The sequence below is a fragment of the Balaenoptera ricei genome, chromosome 13 (assembly GCF_028023285.1).
Source record: "Balaenoptera ricei isolate mBalRic1 chromosome 13, mBalRic1.hap2, whole genome shotgun sequence".
Lineage (NCBI taxonomy): Eukaryota > Metazoa > Chordata > Mammalia > Artiodactyla > Balaenopteridae > Balaenoptera > Balaenoptera ricei.
This window is the reverse complement of record NC_082651.1, coordinates 8447331-8466657: the sequence shown is the minus strand read 5'-3', so window position 1 is coordinate 8466657 and position 19327 is coordinate 8447331. Positions and strand designations below refer to the sequence as shown.

Here is a 19327-nt window from a genome sequence, read left to right as displayed (position 1 = left end):
ATTATAGAGTCGTCATAAAAGGTGTTTCTGAACGAGTTAGTGACATGAGAAAATGCCTGATATAATGTAAAATGAAGAAAAGACGGGATGTAAAACTGTATATATCCTATGATCTTATTTTGGTAAAAATCATGCATATTTGGAGAAAACGAGAAGAAATTTCAAAAGGTTGTTTTTTTTTTTTCCGTAGAATGTTAATAGTAGTTATTTCTTAGTGACAAGATTACGGATGATTAAAAAATTTTTTTCTCTATAGTTTTTTTGTACTTTACAAATTTAGCCACAGTAAACATGCATTCCTTTTGTAATTAAAAACAAACATTATTTAAAAAGTAATGCAGCCTACCCATAAAACACGTTTGTTTTCAGTTGTAAGCAGCTATCACTTCAATAGCTAGTAACATTCCTACTCATCAGTTAATTAATTCATCCAGTATTTCAGACCCCCAACTGTGTTCTAGGCACTACGCAGGTCTTAGGAATACAGAGTTGAATAAAATGGAATCCCTACCTTTAAGGAGCTCACTGTCCGAAGGAAAAAAACGTGTGTGTGTGTATCTATATAATTTGTATCTGTATCATTGGTACCTATATCATCTCTATCTCCATCTCTATCTCTGATCTTTCCCACAGTAAAGATAAAGGTAGGTAAAGGCACGGGAGGCCCTGAGTGAGGGCGAGAAGTCAGGCAAATTCAAACAGTAGGTGACAGCTTCTACTATTTCTTCTTCGCCCGCTGATGCCCAAGGATCAGGGTGTCTCCCTGAGCGGTGGCTGAACTACGCACGTGCTCCCCAGAGGCGCACACACCTCTGTTCTCCTTGGCCAGGTTGTCCGCCATCTCCCAGTAGTCATAGCTGTGCAGAATGCTGTTGGTGATGCTGACGTGGTTGGCTGCCATCTGGTGGATGCGCTGTGGGATGCTGACGATGGTTGACGGGGACAGGGCGTTCCCATTGGAGAGGCTCCCCTGAGAGCCCACGGAGCTGGTGGGGGAGGGGTTGGGAGACATGGGGGATGGGGTGCCAGTGCTCCTGGAAGGGGGAGAGCATAGGAAAACAAGGGGGAGAGGTTGGTAGGGCAGCCCCTCAGGGCACTGCAAGCGGAGGAGCACCTTACCCAGCGTCATGCAACATCTCATTTATCACCTTCACTTTGGAAAAATGAACTTACTTTCCACTGGCCCCCCACGGAGATGGGGCTTGGGCAGCTTTAGATGAATTCTGCAGGAAAATAAAAACATTGACAGTGAGTACCATCTGCTTGAGCTTAAACAGCCCACAATAACATGTTCTCAGGTGACCGCTGAGAGAAGTAATGGCTGACATTGTAGATAAAATGCAGATTCACAGAAATTGGATCTGGGGAGTTTTTAATTACTAGGCTATTGGCTTCCTCTCTGGAAGATAGTGGGAGGCAGCTGCCCCCTCCCGCTGACACAATGAGAATATCTTATTTTTAAATGTAGGGCATATTTGCAGAAACTGTCGACATATATTTAATGCCTGAAAATATATGAGACATCAGCTGTTACCATTTTAACTTATGAAGCTTAAAAGTATTTCTCTTAAAGGAAGTTGCTCTTGAATGTTTCTAAAAGAACAGATTAAAACGTATTTCCTTAACAATAGTGAATTCAAAAATTCTGATTTATTTAAAAGTCTGATATAGGATATGCTGCATGAGCCAGTTGTCTGCATCAGGCATTTAAAAGACATTTTTGCCTTTGGCAAGGAAAGCTTCTAAATGTACAGATAGATTTCCTCCCTGAGAGCCCAATAATGCTTTCTTGGACATAAGTCTATGAGACTGTTAAGGAGAAAATGGACTTTATAATATTGAATTTTCCCTTCCAGAGACAAGAAAATAGCCTCAGCCTGGTTCCCCAGAGACAAAGTGTTTCTTTTGGTTAAAAAGAACTTTATGAAGTGGTGACTGATTTTTAGTTTTTAGTGGAGGTGTTATCAAAATGGTAAGAAATGGCCTTACACGTGAGAATTTTGCAAAATTGCCTTCAGGCCTCTTCCACTACCACTAAAGTCTTGTGACTATAAAAAAAAACATGGGTGGGGACAAAGGCCTTTTATTCAGAGCCAGCTATACTGATAAAACTCATTTTTTATGGACCAATTATCCTTGTTTCCTAAAGGTTTCATAATCTCTGAACTTGAAGTAGTATTTAAATAGCCTTTGATTTAGGGTATCTACCAATACCTTCTAGGGGAGAAGCTCTGATATTTAAGCTGTATTCTCTATTCATTCTGTACAGTTTCATGGACTGCTTACAGACATTAAGAACATCTTGGATCCCTTAAAAGTTCTGCTGTAACCTCTGTGGCTTAGAGTTCAGATTCCTTCTTTATTCAAGCGTTTTGCTTGACTGTAATAACTCTCTTTAGTATTAGCTCTTGGATTCTAAATTTTTGAAAACTACTTATCTTGACCTTAGGCGCCCAAAGTAAAGGGAAAGGCTTAGCGTCAGTACTTGTCATTATGACTGACGACCGTCAATGGACCAAGACAATGGCTTAGCACCTGGTCACTGCATGCATGACCAGGAAGGAGACAGCACGCTGGGTGGACATCGCCCGCGGAATGCCCAGCACAGCTGGCTCATCTGAGATCATCTCCAAGAAGTGGAGGTTGGGGATTAAAGATCGAAAATGATGGTTGTGTATCTGACAAACAGCCGGTGGAGGTAGAAATGGCGTAATTTCTTGTTTCCACAGTCAAATGGGCAGTGAAGAGGTCCAGAAATCTCAGATGAATTATTCACAACAGTACATCAGAGGTTTTCTGGTCTATTTTTCCCGCTTTTTTTCATTCTCCCAGTGAAAATGACTTCATTCTCTGAGATAGGTAAAAGTTACTAGCACGGTTTACAATTCTATCCTTATACGTGCACATTGCTACTGTTCTAGCGCCTCTGGGTTCTAACAAGCCATTTCTTACCATTTAAAATAACACCTTTATGAAAAATTAAATTAGCTACTGGAGATAGCTAAGAGGAAGTTCTAAGGAGTTACTTCTCAGAGGAAGAAGCTCTAAGTGAACATGAGCAATTTATGTTAGCTATAAAGATGGATTTGCTAGGACACTGGGATAGGTAACGGGATCTTCCTTCTCTAGAGGCTATAAAAATACTTGGACACAGGCAGAGGGATAAATTAGATGGGCCCTCAAGGCCATCCTCTGAGCCCTGAACACCACGGGTTATGTCATAAATGGGGTTCGTGTGGATATCAGCTCCTGTATTATCCCCAAAGCAATGGATTCCACCTTGAAAATGTCCTTGACAGGGAGACAACTGGGTACAACATGTTGCCTGTTAGCTAGACAGTACCTTGAAATAGTCGATAAGTGCTTTTGAATACTTTACAGCGTGATCCCTTTTGAGTCGAAACATCCGCCAGTACAGGAGAGCCAGACATCGGTAACTGCAGCAGAAAAAGAGAAATAGGCCCCGAAAGTATGAGTGGGCCCTGTGTTAATAAGACTTAAAAACAATCTTGCTGTTCCAGATGCACTCAAGGTCTATAGCACGGTAGGCATCTGACCTTCCTATTTGTTCAATGTTAACTCAAGATTTCAAGGAGTTACTCCATAAGTATATCACTTCATATAAAGAAATATGAATACATGAAGAATATATATAACTAAAGAATATAAATATGAAGACATAAAGCAGCTTTATTGCTTCTTTGTTGGGACTGAGGGGCTTGTCATTTTCTTCTTCCACCACTAGGAGACAGTCTCTCTCCATGAGAGGAGGGAGGAAGCTCTAGCACACAGCTCTCACTGCTTACTGGGTGCATTTCAGGGCACAACTACCTTATTCTGATTTGCCTTGACACCCTGGACTTCCGGCAGCGGCTTTGCTAAAAGAATAGCCAGCCCTTTCACCTGTTTTTATTCCCTTCACTATCACTGTACTGGACTATAATTAGTTCAAATAAAGTAACAGATATGAATGTATTTTATAAAAACAATACTGGGAGTAGTCACTATTTTATGTTACAGTTTATATATTTGTTATTTACATACTAGTATTCTATTTTATATAATATTAACTAATCATTGTTAATTTATTAATCCTAATAAGGAACTTAAAGTTTGAAAAGAGCACAGAAAGCATTTCCTGAGCCATACCCACTTCTTTTTTTAACATCTTTATTGGAGTATAATTGCTTTACAATATTGTGTTAGTTTCTGCTTTATAACAAAGTGAATCAGCTATACATATACATATATCCCCATATCCCCTCCCTCTTGCGTCTCCCTCCCACCTTCCCTATCCCACCCCTCTAGGTGGTCACAAAGCACCGAGCTGATCTCCCTGTGCTATGCGGCTGCTTCCCACTAGCTATCTATTTTACATTTGGTAGTATATATATGTCAGTGTTACTCTCTCACTTCGTTCCAGCTTACCCTTCTCCCTCCCCCTGTCCTCACCATATCCACTTTTCCTTGGTGCTTTCCACTCCTAATTATTTGCTATCTCAGATCTGGTGTTGACATACTAAAATACCAACATACCAAATACAACTTAGTAGTCTCTTAAAAATTTTTTTTCAATTTTAATTTTTCAATTTATTTTTTATTTTAATACAAGTTTTAAAGGTTACTTTCCATTTACAGTTATTACAAAATATTGGCTGTATTCCCTGTGTTGTACAATACACCCTTGACCAAGAGTCTCTCTTAGCAAACCAAACTCCAGAGGATGTGATGATGCAAAACTACTGCAGACCCTCTCTTTTGTGTATGTTGCTGTTGTGTGTTATATTATTTTGAGATTCGATTCTCCAACTTGCAGATCAGGTTCTAAAGTGGAGTATGAACCATCAGAGAAAAAGACATTTTGGCTCCCCATCACAGGAGGAACCAACAGAGAGGGGTCCTGTGATTTGAGGGAGTGCTAAGGAGACGTCATGGGGAAAATTATTATTATAATCATTATCATTGTCATCATTATAGAAAAAAAACCCTATTACGTGTTGATTAACATTTAAATATTGCTTTTATTATCAAAGTGGAAAGAACTGCTCCTCAGTTTAATGTGTTGAGAACTTGAGTGCATCATCTTGATTCAGTTCTACTAATCCCACATGTAAAGAGACAGATGAATTATTTTGATTGCCTCTAAAATGTTAAACACAAGAGATTACATTTGGCACAATTCACATTCAAATGATTAAAACACAGACTTACCTGATTTTAAGACACACACACACACACACACACACACACACACAGAAAAATGGGTCCTTGTGCCATGGACCTGTTGGTTTTCAATCACTGTGAATTCACCTCATGCACAGGACAGCAGGGTGCAGGCTCTCCCTGGCCACCATGAGAACTGCCTTTGGTTTGGTGGGTCAGAAGCGCTAGGAAACCATCATGCGTTTCAGCACCTGGTTTGCCAGTGAAGATGTACGAGGCTGGGGAGGCTATTTTAAGCTGATGTGATGCACTTACCATAATGCAGCCAGCTGTTTATCCTCTGGTGTGGCATTGGGGCCTGAGTGGGTTTTTAGTCTCATAGCATATCTTAAAAAAAAAAAGGAAAGAAAAACAAAAAATTAAAGCTTTCTTATTAACAATGGAACATCTTCTGGGATGGAAGGTCTCTCTGCCCAATACTTAGTTTTTCATAGTGCTTGCTGACAGTTCTTTCTTAGAAGCCAGCTGAGGCTGCCCCATTTTCTCTAAGCACGACATGATTGTCATGACTAGAAAATGGCTTTTATGACCATCTAGCAACTTTCTGCTCTTTAACAATACCAGTCCAAACGCTACAGATGGTCAAGAGTGGTATCAGTTCAAGCATTATCCACGTATATGGTGACACATCCATTTTTACAAATTCTGATTTATGGCTGAGTGGCTGACAAGATGGGAGCAAAGGTCAATCCTTCCAGGCCAATCTCCAGAAAAATTTTTATTCCTTGTACTCAGATGAATGCTTGGATTTATCCCTTTTTTTATTGTTATGGAACTCTTACTTTGACAGTAGTATAACTGTCCTGGATGCATAACTAGTAGATTTGATGAACTTTACTCAATCTCACTTATTTCTCTGAACCAGAGGTCTATGGCCGTTCCTTTCTCCAATAATATACCAAGTTACTTGCAGACTCTTGGACAGAGCTGAGGCAGTATATGGAATGGTCAGGGAGTCCTGGGTTCAAGTCCTTATAGTTGTGAGAACTTAGACAAATTAACAGCTTTAAACCTCCGTTTCCTTATTTATAAAGTAAGATGAGTACTGCTGATCCCATAGCATTGCTGTGAGGATTAAGTGAGAGAGTGTTTGTAAAGTTCTTGGCATAGTGGGCTGGCTTATTGCAAATTGCTCAAGAAATGATACTGTTATTACACTATCTCCACAGCATGCAGACTTGTAGTGTTTTTTTTTTAAAATTTATTTATTTTTGGCTGCGTTGGGTCTTCGCTGCAGTGCGTGGGCTTCTCACTGCAGTGGCTTCTCTTGTTGCGGAGCACGGGCTCTAGGCGTGCGGGCTTCAGTAGTTGTGGCACGCAGGCTCAGTAGTTGTGGCTCACGGGCTCTAGAGCGCAGGCTCAGTAGTTGTGGCGCACGGGCTTAGTTGCTCTGCTGCATGTGGGATCTTCCCAGACCAGGGCTTGAAGCCGTGTCCCCTGCATTGGCAGGTGGATTCTTAATTACCACGCCACCAGGGAAGTCCCTTGTAGTGTTTTTGAGTGTATCACTTTGCTTAGTTTTCATAGTGGTTTCTCCGGGTATTACAAGATACATATGTGACTCATCACAATTTATTGGTATCAATATTTTCTACTTTGCTTGAAGAGCTGAAACCTTACTTCCATGTCACCGCTATTTTTTTTTTAAATAAATAAATTTATTTATTTATTTATTTATTTATTTATTTTATTTTTGGCTGTATTGGGTCTTCGTTTCTGTGCGAGGGCTTTCTCTAGTTGCGGCAAGCGGGGGCCACTCTTCATCGCAGTGTGCGGGCCTCTCACTATCGTGGCCTCTCTTGTTGCGGAGCACAGGCTCCAGATGCACAGGCTCAGTAGTTGTGGCTCACGGGCCTAGTTGCTCCGCGGCATGTGGGATCTTCCCAGACCAGGGCTCGCACCCGTGTCGCCTGCATTGGCAGGCGGATTCTCAACCACTGTGCCACCAGGGAAGCCCCATGTCACTGCTTTTAAGTAACACTGTCTTGAGCATCACATGGTGGTATAATTTTTGTTTCAATCATCGACTATGATTTATAAAACTCTTGAGGAGGATAGTTTATTGCATGTACCCATAGTTCTGCTCTTACATTGTTTTTCCTTCCCTCCTGTTGGTCCAAGATTCCTTCTTTTGTCACTTCCTTTCTGTTTGAGAAACTTCCTTTAGCCAACCTTTAAAGGCAGGTCTGTTAGAAACAAAGACTTTGTTTTCCTTAGTCTGAGAATGTTTTTATTTCCCCTTTATTCCTGAAGAATGAAGTCTCACTGAATCTAGAGTTCACAGTTTGACAGTTTTTTTCTTTCAGCATTTAAAAAATGTTGTGCCACTCCCTTCCGGCTTCCATGGTTTCAGATAAGAAGTCCGCTGTTATCGGAATTGGTGTCCCCCTATGGGTAATGTGTCATTCCTCTCTCGTTGCTTTCAGGATTTTTTTTTCCCTTTGTTTTTAGTTTTCAGAAATGTAGTTTTGACATGTCTTGGCATACATTGCTTTGGCTGTTTATGCTGTTTGGGTTTTTCTCCACTTCTTGAATCTGTAGGTTTATGCCTTTTGCCAAATTTGGCAAGTTTCAGCCATTACTTCTTCAAAATATCTTTCAGTTCCATTCTCTCCCTCTCCTTCTGGGACTCCAATAATGACATGGAGGTTCTACTGTCATTGTGCTTTAAGCTCTATCCTTTTTTTTTTTTTTTTTTTTTTTCAGTCTGTTTTCTTTCTTTTGCTCTGATTGGGGGGTAAATTCTATTTTCTGTTCTCAAGTTCATTGATTCTGTCCTCTGTCATCTCTACTCTACTACTGGGCCCCTCCAGTGAGATTTTTATTTGTATATTTCTCAGTTCTTTAATTTCCGTTTGGTTCTTTTTCAAAACAACTTCTATTTCTTTGCTGAGACTTTAATTTTTTGTTTGTTTCAAGAGAATTTGTAATTATTTGTTGAAGCATTTTTATGATGGCTGCTTTAAAATGCTTGTCAGATAATTCCAACATCTGATTCATCCTGGTTATTGGTGTCAACTGATTGTCTTTTCTCATCTCAGTTGTGGTTTTCTTGTTTCTTGGTATGATGAGTGAGTTTCTATTGTATCTTGGACATCTTGGCTATTATGTTAAGAGACCCTGGGTCCTGTTTAAATCTTTTCTTTTAAAAGGAAGTCACCCTGTTTAGGTTTAGCAGGCAAGTCATAACCTACTTCTGTGGGCTGTGGTTCCATTTACAATTTAATTTTCAGAGGCTTTGTGGTGCAATTTTGATTTGTGGTGGCAGGGTTCCACCGGCCAGTGTCCCCCAGTCACTTGGCGTCCTTTGGTGGAGAAAGGAATTCTCTTGCCTACTGGGACGAAGAGCACATCCTAAGCTGGGTACCTGTGGCATGATCCCCCTTGGGAGTGCTCCCAGCTCCCGAGTGTCTCTCAGTGGGGGAAGGAAGTCTCAAACCTGGTGGGCAACATGCAGATTCAAGTGGTATATTAATGCTGTTTTCTAACTCAGATAAGAAAAACTCTTTTTTATCTTAGTTTTTGGAGTAGTTTAAGGGATTCTATTCAATCATTTAGAAAATGGATTGTGTTTTCCACCCACGCAAGGTCCCATCTCTGGTGTAGAGCGGGTGTGCACATCAGGACCTCCAGTTTATTTGACATCAGGCTTTTATCGTTGTTTGGATTTATTTGTTTGTTTTTTTAAAGTTTGAATGCCTTTAGGCAAGCTATGCAGTTCACCAGAGGCCCTGTGACTTGCTTATTTGTTCATTCCTCAAATATTCACTGAGTACATACTATGTTCTAAGATCTTTCCCAGGGATTATGACCACATTAACGAACAGATCAAACAAAAACCAAAAACATCCTTCTGTCTGAGGCACTCACATTCTAGAACACACTATGGCTTTGTGCCTGTCCACTTCCACCCATATTCTTCCATGCCTGCCTGTGGGCATCTGAGTCTGTGCCTTATTCTGAGGAAGAAATGTGAGAATCTAGGATCTCTTAAAGTAATTTTTTTTTTTTTTTTACTATGGCAGTTTCTTTTCTTCACTGCCCAAAATGCTGTACCATGTAAGAAAACAGTATGAAGGAATCACCAATACATTGGTGTAATAGAAATATTTTAATGAGAAAAATGGTTGGACAGTGTTAACTTTCAAAACATTCTTCAGAGGTGCTTTTTGAAGATGATGTGTTCTTGATACTGGGATGACAAAGTCAAAGGCTGTCATCCTTTCCTATTTCCTGAAGGAGAGTAGTGTAAAATACCAAGGAGCAAACCTGGGCCAATGCATACCAAGAAGGTTAAATTTAGGATGACTAGAAATCTTCCATCTGGAATGGTGAGACACGGTAAACCATATTTACTCTTAGGTTGCCTAGAATTCCAGAATTAGAAAAGTCTCTTAAAGTTAGTTTTGGGAAGGATTATTTCATATAATGGGTATTAGACATTATCCCAAGCAGTTGAACCAGCTAAAGACATAAAACATATGATGAAGGTTCTCAGTAGTGTTAATGGATGAAATTCCCTTAATGGTTCATTAAAGAGACATTAAGGATGTGCCTTTCCATGTTGCCATCATGGAAGACAAAGAGTCTCCCACCCAGGTCCTTGCTGTGCCCCTGTAAGAAACCCTGCTTCTGTTCACACTACAGGTCTTAACCCAGGCCGGGGATGGTGCTCATGTCCAAGTCTTAGACCAGAACAACGCCAGCACCTTTTCAGATAGTGCGTCGTAGGATGGATTTCCTTTCCTAAAATCCCCCCGAATCTTCTTTCCTTTCATTAAATACTCCTGAATTATTTACTGATGAAGTTAGGATTTAGATTATATGAATCTGGATCAGATTAACAAAAAAAAAGCAGCATGGAGATGAAGTGAATTCAAATTCTGCCACCTCCCAGCTGGGTGAAGTAGACATCTCACATCTCCCTCAGATTCAGCTTAATTTCTGCAGCCAGTGGGGTTAGAGGAGCTGCCGCCACCCCCCAGCACTCACACAGAGAGCGAAGGAGGCAGGCTCTGCAAAAACGTCTTGCAAGATTGTCCGTTCTTATCTGGGGGATGAACACTGGTTCTTGGTAGCTGACAGTGCAGGCTGACATTCTTTTCTGTGTTCACAGCACTTACATACATTCCTCCCTCCACCCCCAACCCCTGCCCCCAAGCAAAAAAACGCAGCGCTTACCTGATGAGCTCAACTGTTTCTGAATACATTGTATAAGGAGATTTGGATTCCATTGGGCCCTGCTCCATTGCATTTCCACACTCAATGAATGACAAGGCTGCTTCGGCATAGTTCAGAGCCTTTCCAAACTTTTCCACCTGATCAAGAGAGTTAATACAGTGTCCTCCTTAGGAACAGTTTTTCAAACAGCGTTGTCACATAATCTATACACTTTGAGAAACCCGACTTTGAAGTTCCAAACTCCTGTGAATGGAGCTGAGAGAAGACAGAAACAGGGTAATACCTTCTCTAGGTATTCTCGCAAATTGCTACTGGTTTAGGGTAAGTGAGTAAAAAGGTTATACAGAATTATACCAAATCCACATCACAACTGCCAATCGGAATTGTGCAGAACTTCACGGTTGCTTTAATTTCTGTTGCCCTCTTTCCAACTCCTAATGGTCTGTCAACTTCGCTCCTTGGTCCTCACTGCCGTGCTAAATATATATCTACGTTCATAGGCCTGACTCCATGTAAGGGTTTTCACACTTTTGGGGTATATTCTCACTTTGATGGTTTAAGGCCTTCGTTATTATCTTTTACACTATTTCTGACATTTACATCTCCATGCCTTCCTTTAAGTATGTATTTTTTAGTTGTTTCGTTAGCAGGTAGAACGTCACCCTAAGGGTGAGGGTGAGGAGAGAAAGGGAGAGGAGGTAAAGCTCAAGGCATGATTTCAGCTTGAAGGACACAACGTTGAAAATTAATAAAAAATGACCTTCTGGGATTATAGGAGGTACCTACATTTATGTTAATCTTTACCCATATCAGTTAGGATAACGAAGCATCAGCTTTACGTTCTTAGGTTCTCATACATCTAAACGTACACATCAGGTGCGTGCATGGTTCCGTGCGTTCTTCCTCTCGGTGCATGATGGCACACTCTAAATTTGAATTGCATCATCTCCCCAGTTTTCAAACATTCATTCATCAATCAAAACAGAATCACACAGATACTCTTAACTACTGATCTAAGTCTTGCCTCTAAAAAAACCTCTCATTATTCATGACACCTCAGGAAAGGGAAATGTAGAGCAGAATTCTCCCGCATTAGCAAGTCAAAACTTTAAACAGCTTATAACCCTAAGAGGCTATAGAGCACTATTTCTTGGCAGTGCTTTCAGATTAAGGAAGTCATTTCTTTCAATAAGTATTTGCTAAAGCACCTGATTCTGTGCGGTCTGTACTTGACACACAAAAGCTCCTTCCAGGAACATATACGTGGAGAGAAAAAATGTGCACTCACAAGAGAGCTCAAAGTGCAAGGCAGTCTGTGATTAACTAACCAAATGCAAAGCAAGGAGTCCAATGTCAAAGAGAGGGCAGGAAGGGAGCAAGTGATGGGGCTATAGGGAGGCTGGGGAGGAAACTGGGAAGGAACAGTATGATTTGGCTGAATTTGTAAGGAGGACACTGAAGGTGTGGGTGTGCGTGCGAGTGCGAGTGTGTATGTGTGAGATGTTGTGAGTGTATGAGTGTGAGGTTCCGCAGGTGCAAAGACCTGCCAGCTGGCACGAGTCAGGTGTGCTTAGAGGCGGCAGGGGGCCAACATGGCTGGAGCAGGGTATCGCTGGGAAAGGCCAGGTTGGGCAAGATGACACTGACTGAGGAAGCCTGGTAAACCTTGGATGATTCAGGCAGGAAATTTCATTCTGCTTTAAAATTCAATGTGACCATGCATCGGTTTCTTCGGGTGACCAGAACTCTCCATCAGACTGTGGGATTGTGAGGACAAAACTCTACCTCCTATTTCCCTTCTGTATTTTCTGATACCCCGTGGTTATTTCTCTGTACACCAGTGGACCTAGGCAGTGAGCTTCATATAAAGAAATGTTTGGTGGGTAACATCAGTAGAGTTGGGGGGTGGGGTACAGTTATGGTTTAGGCATCTGCAACCCTGGAATAATACTCTGAAGGTCATCTGAAATGCCTTATTCACCTTCAGCGCCCTGACTTCACTTATGAGCACTGGAGGGGAGCAGAACTAGAATTACTAGACAGGAAAGACTCCCTTTGGATGAGATCTTCTGACAGAACAACCATATGATCTCTCTTAGAAAACACCAGAAGTTTTCTAACTCTTGCCCGAAGGCTTTAAGCTTTCTCAAATAGATTATCCAAGTCAGGAAAGTTACTCTCTGAAAACATCAAATCATACAACCTCAGGGTCTTACGTGCAGTGTAATAGTTTCTGGGTTGTCCAGATTCATAGGAAACATTCATTTTGGCAGGTACATATGAAGAACACAAGTCTTTTTGAAAAGGGATTTGATCCTGGGACCAAGCCAAGCGTTGGCCAGGCCAACAAGGGAGAAATATGCAAACTTGGGTGTTTTGTTTTTTTTTTTAAGGAAAAAAACTATTACCACCCACTGACTCCATTGCCTCTGGTTCCTATTCAAACTTTAGGTCTAAACTGAAATCTTAGTTTATCCAGGGCTTCCTCCCAGTCAGACATTATTGGTCGAGGTCATAATTTACTGGGCGATGAGCACTGGATTATATAAACATTTTTGCCTTGAACAGACCCAGCCATCCTTGTAATAGATTTTGTAATGACCCCAGCTATGCTGCCCCAGTGATGAAGCTGCGGTACAAACGTCATTTGGAGGAACGGATCTGGAGAGAAAAGGTCTTACCATTGCATCTGCTTTATGCTTCATTCGCTTAGCTTCTTGCATAAAATAATCTGCACTGCGTGGCCTATGAGGAGAGAGTGATACGAAACGTCATTACTGGGCACGTGCAAGATCTTTTGAAAATATTCTTTCCTTTGCTCACACTTGAAGCACAATTTTAAGACTCTTCTTACGATGGAATCAAGTTTTTTTTTTTTTTTTTTTGCATTTCTGAACTACTATAGCCTATATGTAAAAGACTACGATTATATTTCTCTTAAGTTAACAATTCAAAACACACTCAATATATGCAGATAAATATATACATTTACAGTGATTTTTAACATGGATCCCCAGTACCTAATTTGTGAATCAGATTTTTTATTGCACGGTTAAGAAAACAAGTGCAAAATCTTATTTCACAGGTTATTTACACAAAACAATCCCTCTTTAATGTAAAGATGGCAGAGATACCTCATAATAATTGTATGGATATGTACAGGTGAGTATATTTCTGTACCCTTACGAAAATCAGTGTTGTTTGTATGCATAAATGGTACCTAAAATTGCTTGTATCTCTGTATCTAGTTATTTTAAAGCTTTGCAATGAAAAATGAAAAGAGGTAATGCTGTATGATTACATTCCAGTTGTAATAAAGTTAACTGTAAAATGATATCTTCCTTGTCACAATGCAAACATAGCATGTATTCTCTCTAATTCTGGTAAACATTAACACCAGACATGGGCATTATTAAAACAATAACCCTGGGGCTTCCCTAGTGGCGCAGTGGTTGAGAGTCTGCCTGCCAATGCAGGGGACACGGGTTCGAGCCCTGGTCTGGGAGGATCCCACATGCCGCGGAGAAACTGGGCCCGTGAGCCACAACTACTGAGCCTGCGCGTCTGGAGCCTGTGCCCCGCAACAAGAGGGGCCGCAATAGTGAGAGGCCCGCGCACCGCGGTGAAGAGTGGCCCCCGCTTGCCGCAACTGGAGAAAGCCCTCGCACAGAAACGAAGACCCAACACAGCCAATAAATAAATAAATAAATAAATAAAAAGATTACTAAAAAAACAAAAAACAAACAAAAAAAAAAACAATAACCCTGGCCAGCGCTGACTCTGCTGGAGATGAAGGGAATTCATCCAGAGATGGATCTGAGTGTGTGACATGACCCAAAGTTACACTAAACTACTCAGCAGACAGTAACTTTAAATGCTTCATTGGATAGATTTTTTTAAAATCTACATACTTTAGGTACCATCAGCATAAACTTGTTTTGCATTGTGGGTCTTTATATAATCAATAAACTTGACCTATTCATGTACCCACCATAAGCCAGGACCCCCTGAATGGGAGATAAGATGTAAGCAGTAATATTAATCATGAACTGTTTAACCTATTTAACACACTTATTTTGGACTGCCTTCTTTCAGCTGAAGGGTCTTTTCCCCAATGCAATATTAGGTAGTCAGAGCATCCTTTTATCCTAAGGGGTCAAAAGGCTTAGAAAAATCACACATACCATGTCAATGACATTACCATCTAAAACTATAATCCTCAGTTGAATGGTTTTAATCAATCAATCAAACAAATAAACAAACCAGGATCAAAGCAAATACTTAGTTTTGGGTCACAAATCACAGAAGCAAGCAAAAGACCTTGGTTTTCTGTCTCTTCTTCCGCATAAAATATTGTCAGTACTGTGGTAACATGCTGGGAATTTTTAACTTTTCCAACAAAGAAATGAGGAACATGGCTGCAGGATTTCCCTAATGTGCATAATGAAACTCTCTCTCTCGATCATGAGCCCTTCACCATTTTTCCTGCCACGCAGGCCTGGACTCTTTCATTCATCATGATGGGTCTTCATTGGTGGGTGAGGCCTGAGGTTTCCTTCAAAGGAAGGCCCTGCTCTGACCGGCTCTTCTTGCTCTAGTTTATTTCCTCAATGTTCACGCTTCTTCCATTTGAATGGCGTTTTCGTTGACTTTCATGATGGTTTATTCTTCTTGGTCCACATATTGACCTTTGAACACATACTAGCTATCTATGGGGTCTCTGATGCCGACTGTGGCTATTTACATTATTTTTGTTCTTGTTTTTGTTGTTTAATGGACTGACTTAATTTTTCTGAGCAGTTGCAGGCTCAGAGCAAAATGAAGTGGAAAGTATGGAAAGTTCCTGTGTACCTTGCGCTTCTGCATGTGCAAAGCCTCCCTCACTACCAACATCCCCACCAGAGCAGCACATTTGTTACAATCGATAAACCTAAACTGACATATCATCATCACCCAAAGTCCACAGTTTACATTTGGGTTCACTCTTGGCCTTGCACATTCTGTGGATTTTGAGAAACGTATAGCGACACGTATCCACCATTATAGTATCATACAGAAGAGTTTCATGCCTTAAAAAGCCTCTGCAATACCTTTCGTTTGTCCTTTTGCTGAATGCCCCAAAGCCGAAGACCAGACCTACCTCTGCCCAAACCCAGATCTGACTCCTGAGCTTCAGATGGGGTCCTGGAGCCTATTTGTTCAGGACACGAGTTCAGGCATCTCCATCCATCTCTCCCCCACTGTTATCACATGTTATGAATGCTCCCTTGTAAACATCCCTTTCTTTCCCCAGTGACCATAGCCACCAAGTCTAGGCTTTCCTCACCTCTCCAGGCCTCTAGTTTCACACCCATCCAATCTATTCTGAGCTTTAACCCTTGACCAATGTTTGTAAAACGTGGCTTTCATTATATCACCATCCTACTCACAGACCTAAAAATCCATCTCCAGGGCCTATGAGATCCAATCGCAGTTCAGGTCTCCAATAATCTTGCCTAACCCTCTCAACCGTACCACTCACCCACCAAGTCCCTCAACCGCAGCCAGAGCGGCGTCCTCACTGGCTGGCATGCCATCGCTGTCTCAGAAGCTCTGCTCATCCTTTCCGTCCTTCCTGGAACACTCACCCCCCTGCTCATTCATTAAGTGCTTATGACGAGCCAGAGGTTACCTGTCCCTCAACCGCAGCCAGAGCGGCGTCCTCACTGGCTGGCATGCCATCGCTGTCTCAGAAGCTCTGCTCATCCTTTCCGTCCTTCCTGGAACACTCACCCCCCTGCTCATTCATTAAGTGCTTATGACGAGCCAGACGTTACCTGTCCCTCAAATTCTTAGGCCATAAGGCCTTCTTGGTAATTTTGGTCCATGCTCAGCTATGTCTTTCCTGATCTCAGATACCACTTCTTGTTTACACTTCACTTCCAGGCATTTGATTACCTTCTGAGCTGTCCTGGGCTACAGTCACTGCATGTATGCAATTTTGCAGCTGGAGCATTTTCAGCGGGGGCCCTGTTGTAGATCTCTTTGATCTTCCCCACCCTGTAGTTTTAGGTACATGGCAGAAGAGAAATGAACCCTCCCTTGCATTCATATTTTGAGTTTCGAAGAGAGAGAGAGAGAGTTGACTTCTGATGGGGTGCAGCCTCCAAGCCAATGAGCCAGAGAACATCTCCATGGCAACCTGAAATTCTCCACATCATTATCTGTCCCACACTCCAGTATAGGAATTTGGTCATTTTTCTCTTGCCCTGTTTTTTGTAGACCTTGTCACTAACGGATGGTCATTTTTTCAAATGCATTTCGTTTTCATGAAAGAATTACTTTGGTAATAAGCAAAGGCATCTGCTAGCCTCCTTAGTTACCCCTGGGGTGGCAGTGGCACCTAATTCCTAATACGGGTACCTTAATCAATGCTGTCTTTACCTGCAGCATGTAAATGTATTCTTTAAACCTGAGATGGAGACTGAGTCACAAACTCTCACAATAGTGTAGGTGGATAAGTAACACATCCATTTTCTGACTATATCACAGCAGCTAAAACATTAACCTGAGATGCTGAAGAAATGTACTATCAGGGCCTGTTTAGGATCACATGAGAATTCTCATCTTTGCCTCTAATGGAGGGCTTATTACACTGAGTCACTGAAGATTGCCTGATGATTGGTCCATTTTTTTTCCTTTCAGGTGATTTCTAGAGCCACACTCCTAGATCAGATCATTATCAAGGCAATGGGATGATGGGATGTCACCCAGATTGTCCGGCAAGGCAGTGGACACGTGCTGTCATGAAGGCATCACTCCGATGGTGACCTTCAAGTCAGCAGGAGAGTAAAATTGCTCTCACCATTGTGGCAGTTACAGAATATAACATGGCACAGGCACTAAAATGAATCTAAAGATTGCAGCGTTCAAACTGATTTTTCATCGAATGTTCTTTCTTTTCTTTCACATGGAAAACTTAGAGTTTTGCTTTTCATTGTGATCATAACGTTCTTCACATCGTTTCTCACAGCGATGGTATTTGATGATGATACATGAGCAACCCTAAGAAAAGTACAGTTCAACATCATGCATGTAACTAACCGTGTCTCTGGGGCTCTTCAGAAACTGGGCTTGAGCGATCCAAAAGCCAAAGCCGAGCGACGTGTATCTTCGTTATAAGAGCTCTCAGCAGCAAAAAAAATGGGAGCACTTGATCCAGAGGGAATGCGTCCTCATCACCTCCCACTGCCCCCACCTACACACGGAGCCACCTTAGTTCTAAGCAGCGGCGGGGGCTGAGCTACCCTAAAATTTCTTCTGGCACCAGCGTATTAGAGCAACCTCGCTCTCTGTTCTCCTTTGTGGCTGAGATGGCGTTGAACGCTCTCCCACGGAGAGGCTGGCAGGCTGCTTTCTGTGATTCCTACCTCTGTGAAATGCACCTCCTCAGCAGAACCAGACTGTTTTGTGAAAACTGGCAGAGATGGCGAACTCAACGTGTCTGAACAAACGGGTTCCTTGGCATAGCAGAAGTGGGGATCATTTTCTTAGGGAAGTTGAAATCCAAATCAGACAACTAGGCAACTGCACACCAAATGAATTCGTCATCTGATAGCCTGTCAGCTTGTCATTTAATAAGTCCCCGAGGTGTTACTGTGGCCCAAGCTGTGAGGTACTTTCTTTACCAAGAAGAACGTGTAAGAAGTGAGGTAATTGTTTTTCATGCACTGAGTAAGTGAATGCTGTTGATGAGGGCATTGCACAGCCAGGGACCCCGGTGCTGCCGTTGGCTTTATGAGTGCTTCCCGAAGGAAGCAGGAAGACTGCTTTTCGGCAGCAAGGATTCGAATGTAGCTTTTGTTTCTACACCCTTGATGTTGCCTGGGACCCCCGAGTCCCTGGCTTCTCAGAAACATAAGCAATCACTCATTGTGCCTCCTACAGGCCACAGGCTCTTGCAGGTGACTCCTCTCTCGGCCACACATAGAAAACGGTGTGTGCTTTTCAGGACACAGGCTAAATGGCAGGTTTTTGTCACGTGATCATAAGCAACTTTCTATTGAAATGGAGATGCATCAATTTGATTGTTGTTCTTCTCTGGGTGTGATATTTAACAAATGAACTTATTTACAAAACAGAAACAGACTCACAGACTTAGGAAACAAACTTATGGTTACCAAGGGGGAAAGGGGGTGGGGGAGGGATAAATTAGGAGCTTGGGATTAGCAGATACACACTCCTATATATACAATAGATAATCGATAAGGACCTACTGTAGAGCACAGGGGACTCTACTTATTACTCTGTAATAACCTACATGGGAAAAGAATCTGAAAAAGGATATATGAATATGTATAACTAAATCACTTTGCTGTACACCTGAAACTAACACACCATTGTAAACCAACTATACTCCAATATAAAATCAAAAATTAAAAAAGGGCTTCCCTGGTGGTGCAGTGGTTAAGAATCCACCTGCCGATGCAGGGGACACGGGTTCGAGCCCTGGTCCGGGAAGATCCCACATGCCGTGGAGCAACTAAGCCCGTGAGCCACAACTACTGAGCCTGTGCTCTAGAGCCCGCGAGCCACAACTACTGAGCCTGAGCACCACAACTGCTGAAGCCCACGCACCTAGAGCCCGTGCACCGCAACAAGACAAGCCACTGCATTGAGAAGCCCATGCACCACAAGGAAGAGTAGCCCCCGCTCGCCGCAACTAGAGAAAGCCCACGTGCAGCAACGAAGACCCAACGCAGCCAAAAATAAGTAAATAAAATAAAATAAACCATGATAACTGTAGAAAAAACGACTGATAAAAAAGAAAATTAAACAAAAAAGATAAAATCATTTTACAAGCCCTTAAAATGATCAGAGAGCTCAGATTTCAATCAGGGAGATCTACAAGGCCTTGTCCCCAACTCCTGCCCTCCCAACACCC

The 19327-nt window shown here is 41.9% G+C and overlaps 1 protein-coding gene across 2 annotated transcripts in view; it reads right to left on the bottom strand.

Annotated features, from left to right (window-relative positions):
* AFF3 (ALF transcription elongation factor 3) overlaps positions 1–19327 on the bottom strand; it is a 562822-nt gene that overhangs the window by 5795 nt on the left and 537700 nt on the right. For both annotated transcript variants that reach the window (XM_059942557.1, XM_059942558.1), the window contains 6 exons: positions 13086–13149; positions 10405–10541; positions 5479–5550; positions 3344–3437; positions 1174–1223; positions 811–1034 (listed from right to left, as the gene is read on the bottom strand). In XM_059942557.1, the coding sequence (XP_059798540.1) occupies positions 811–1034; positions 1174–1223; positions 3344–3437; positions 5479–5550; positions 10405–10541; positions 13086–13149 (641 nt within the window). The remainder of the gene's footprint in view (positions 1–810; positions 1035–1173; positions 1224–3343; positions 3438–5478; positions 5551–10404; positions 10542–13085; positions 13150–19327) is intronic.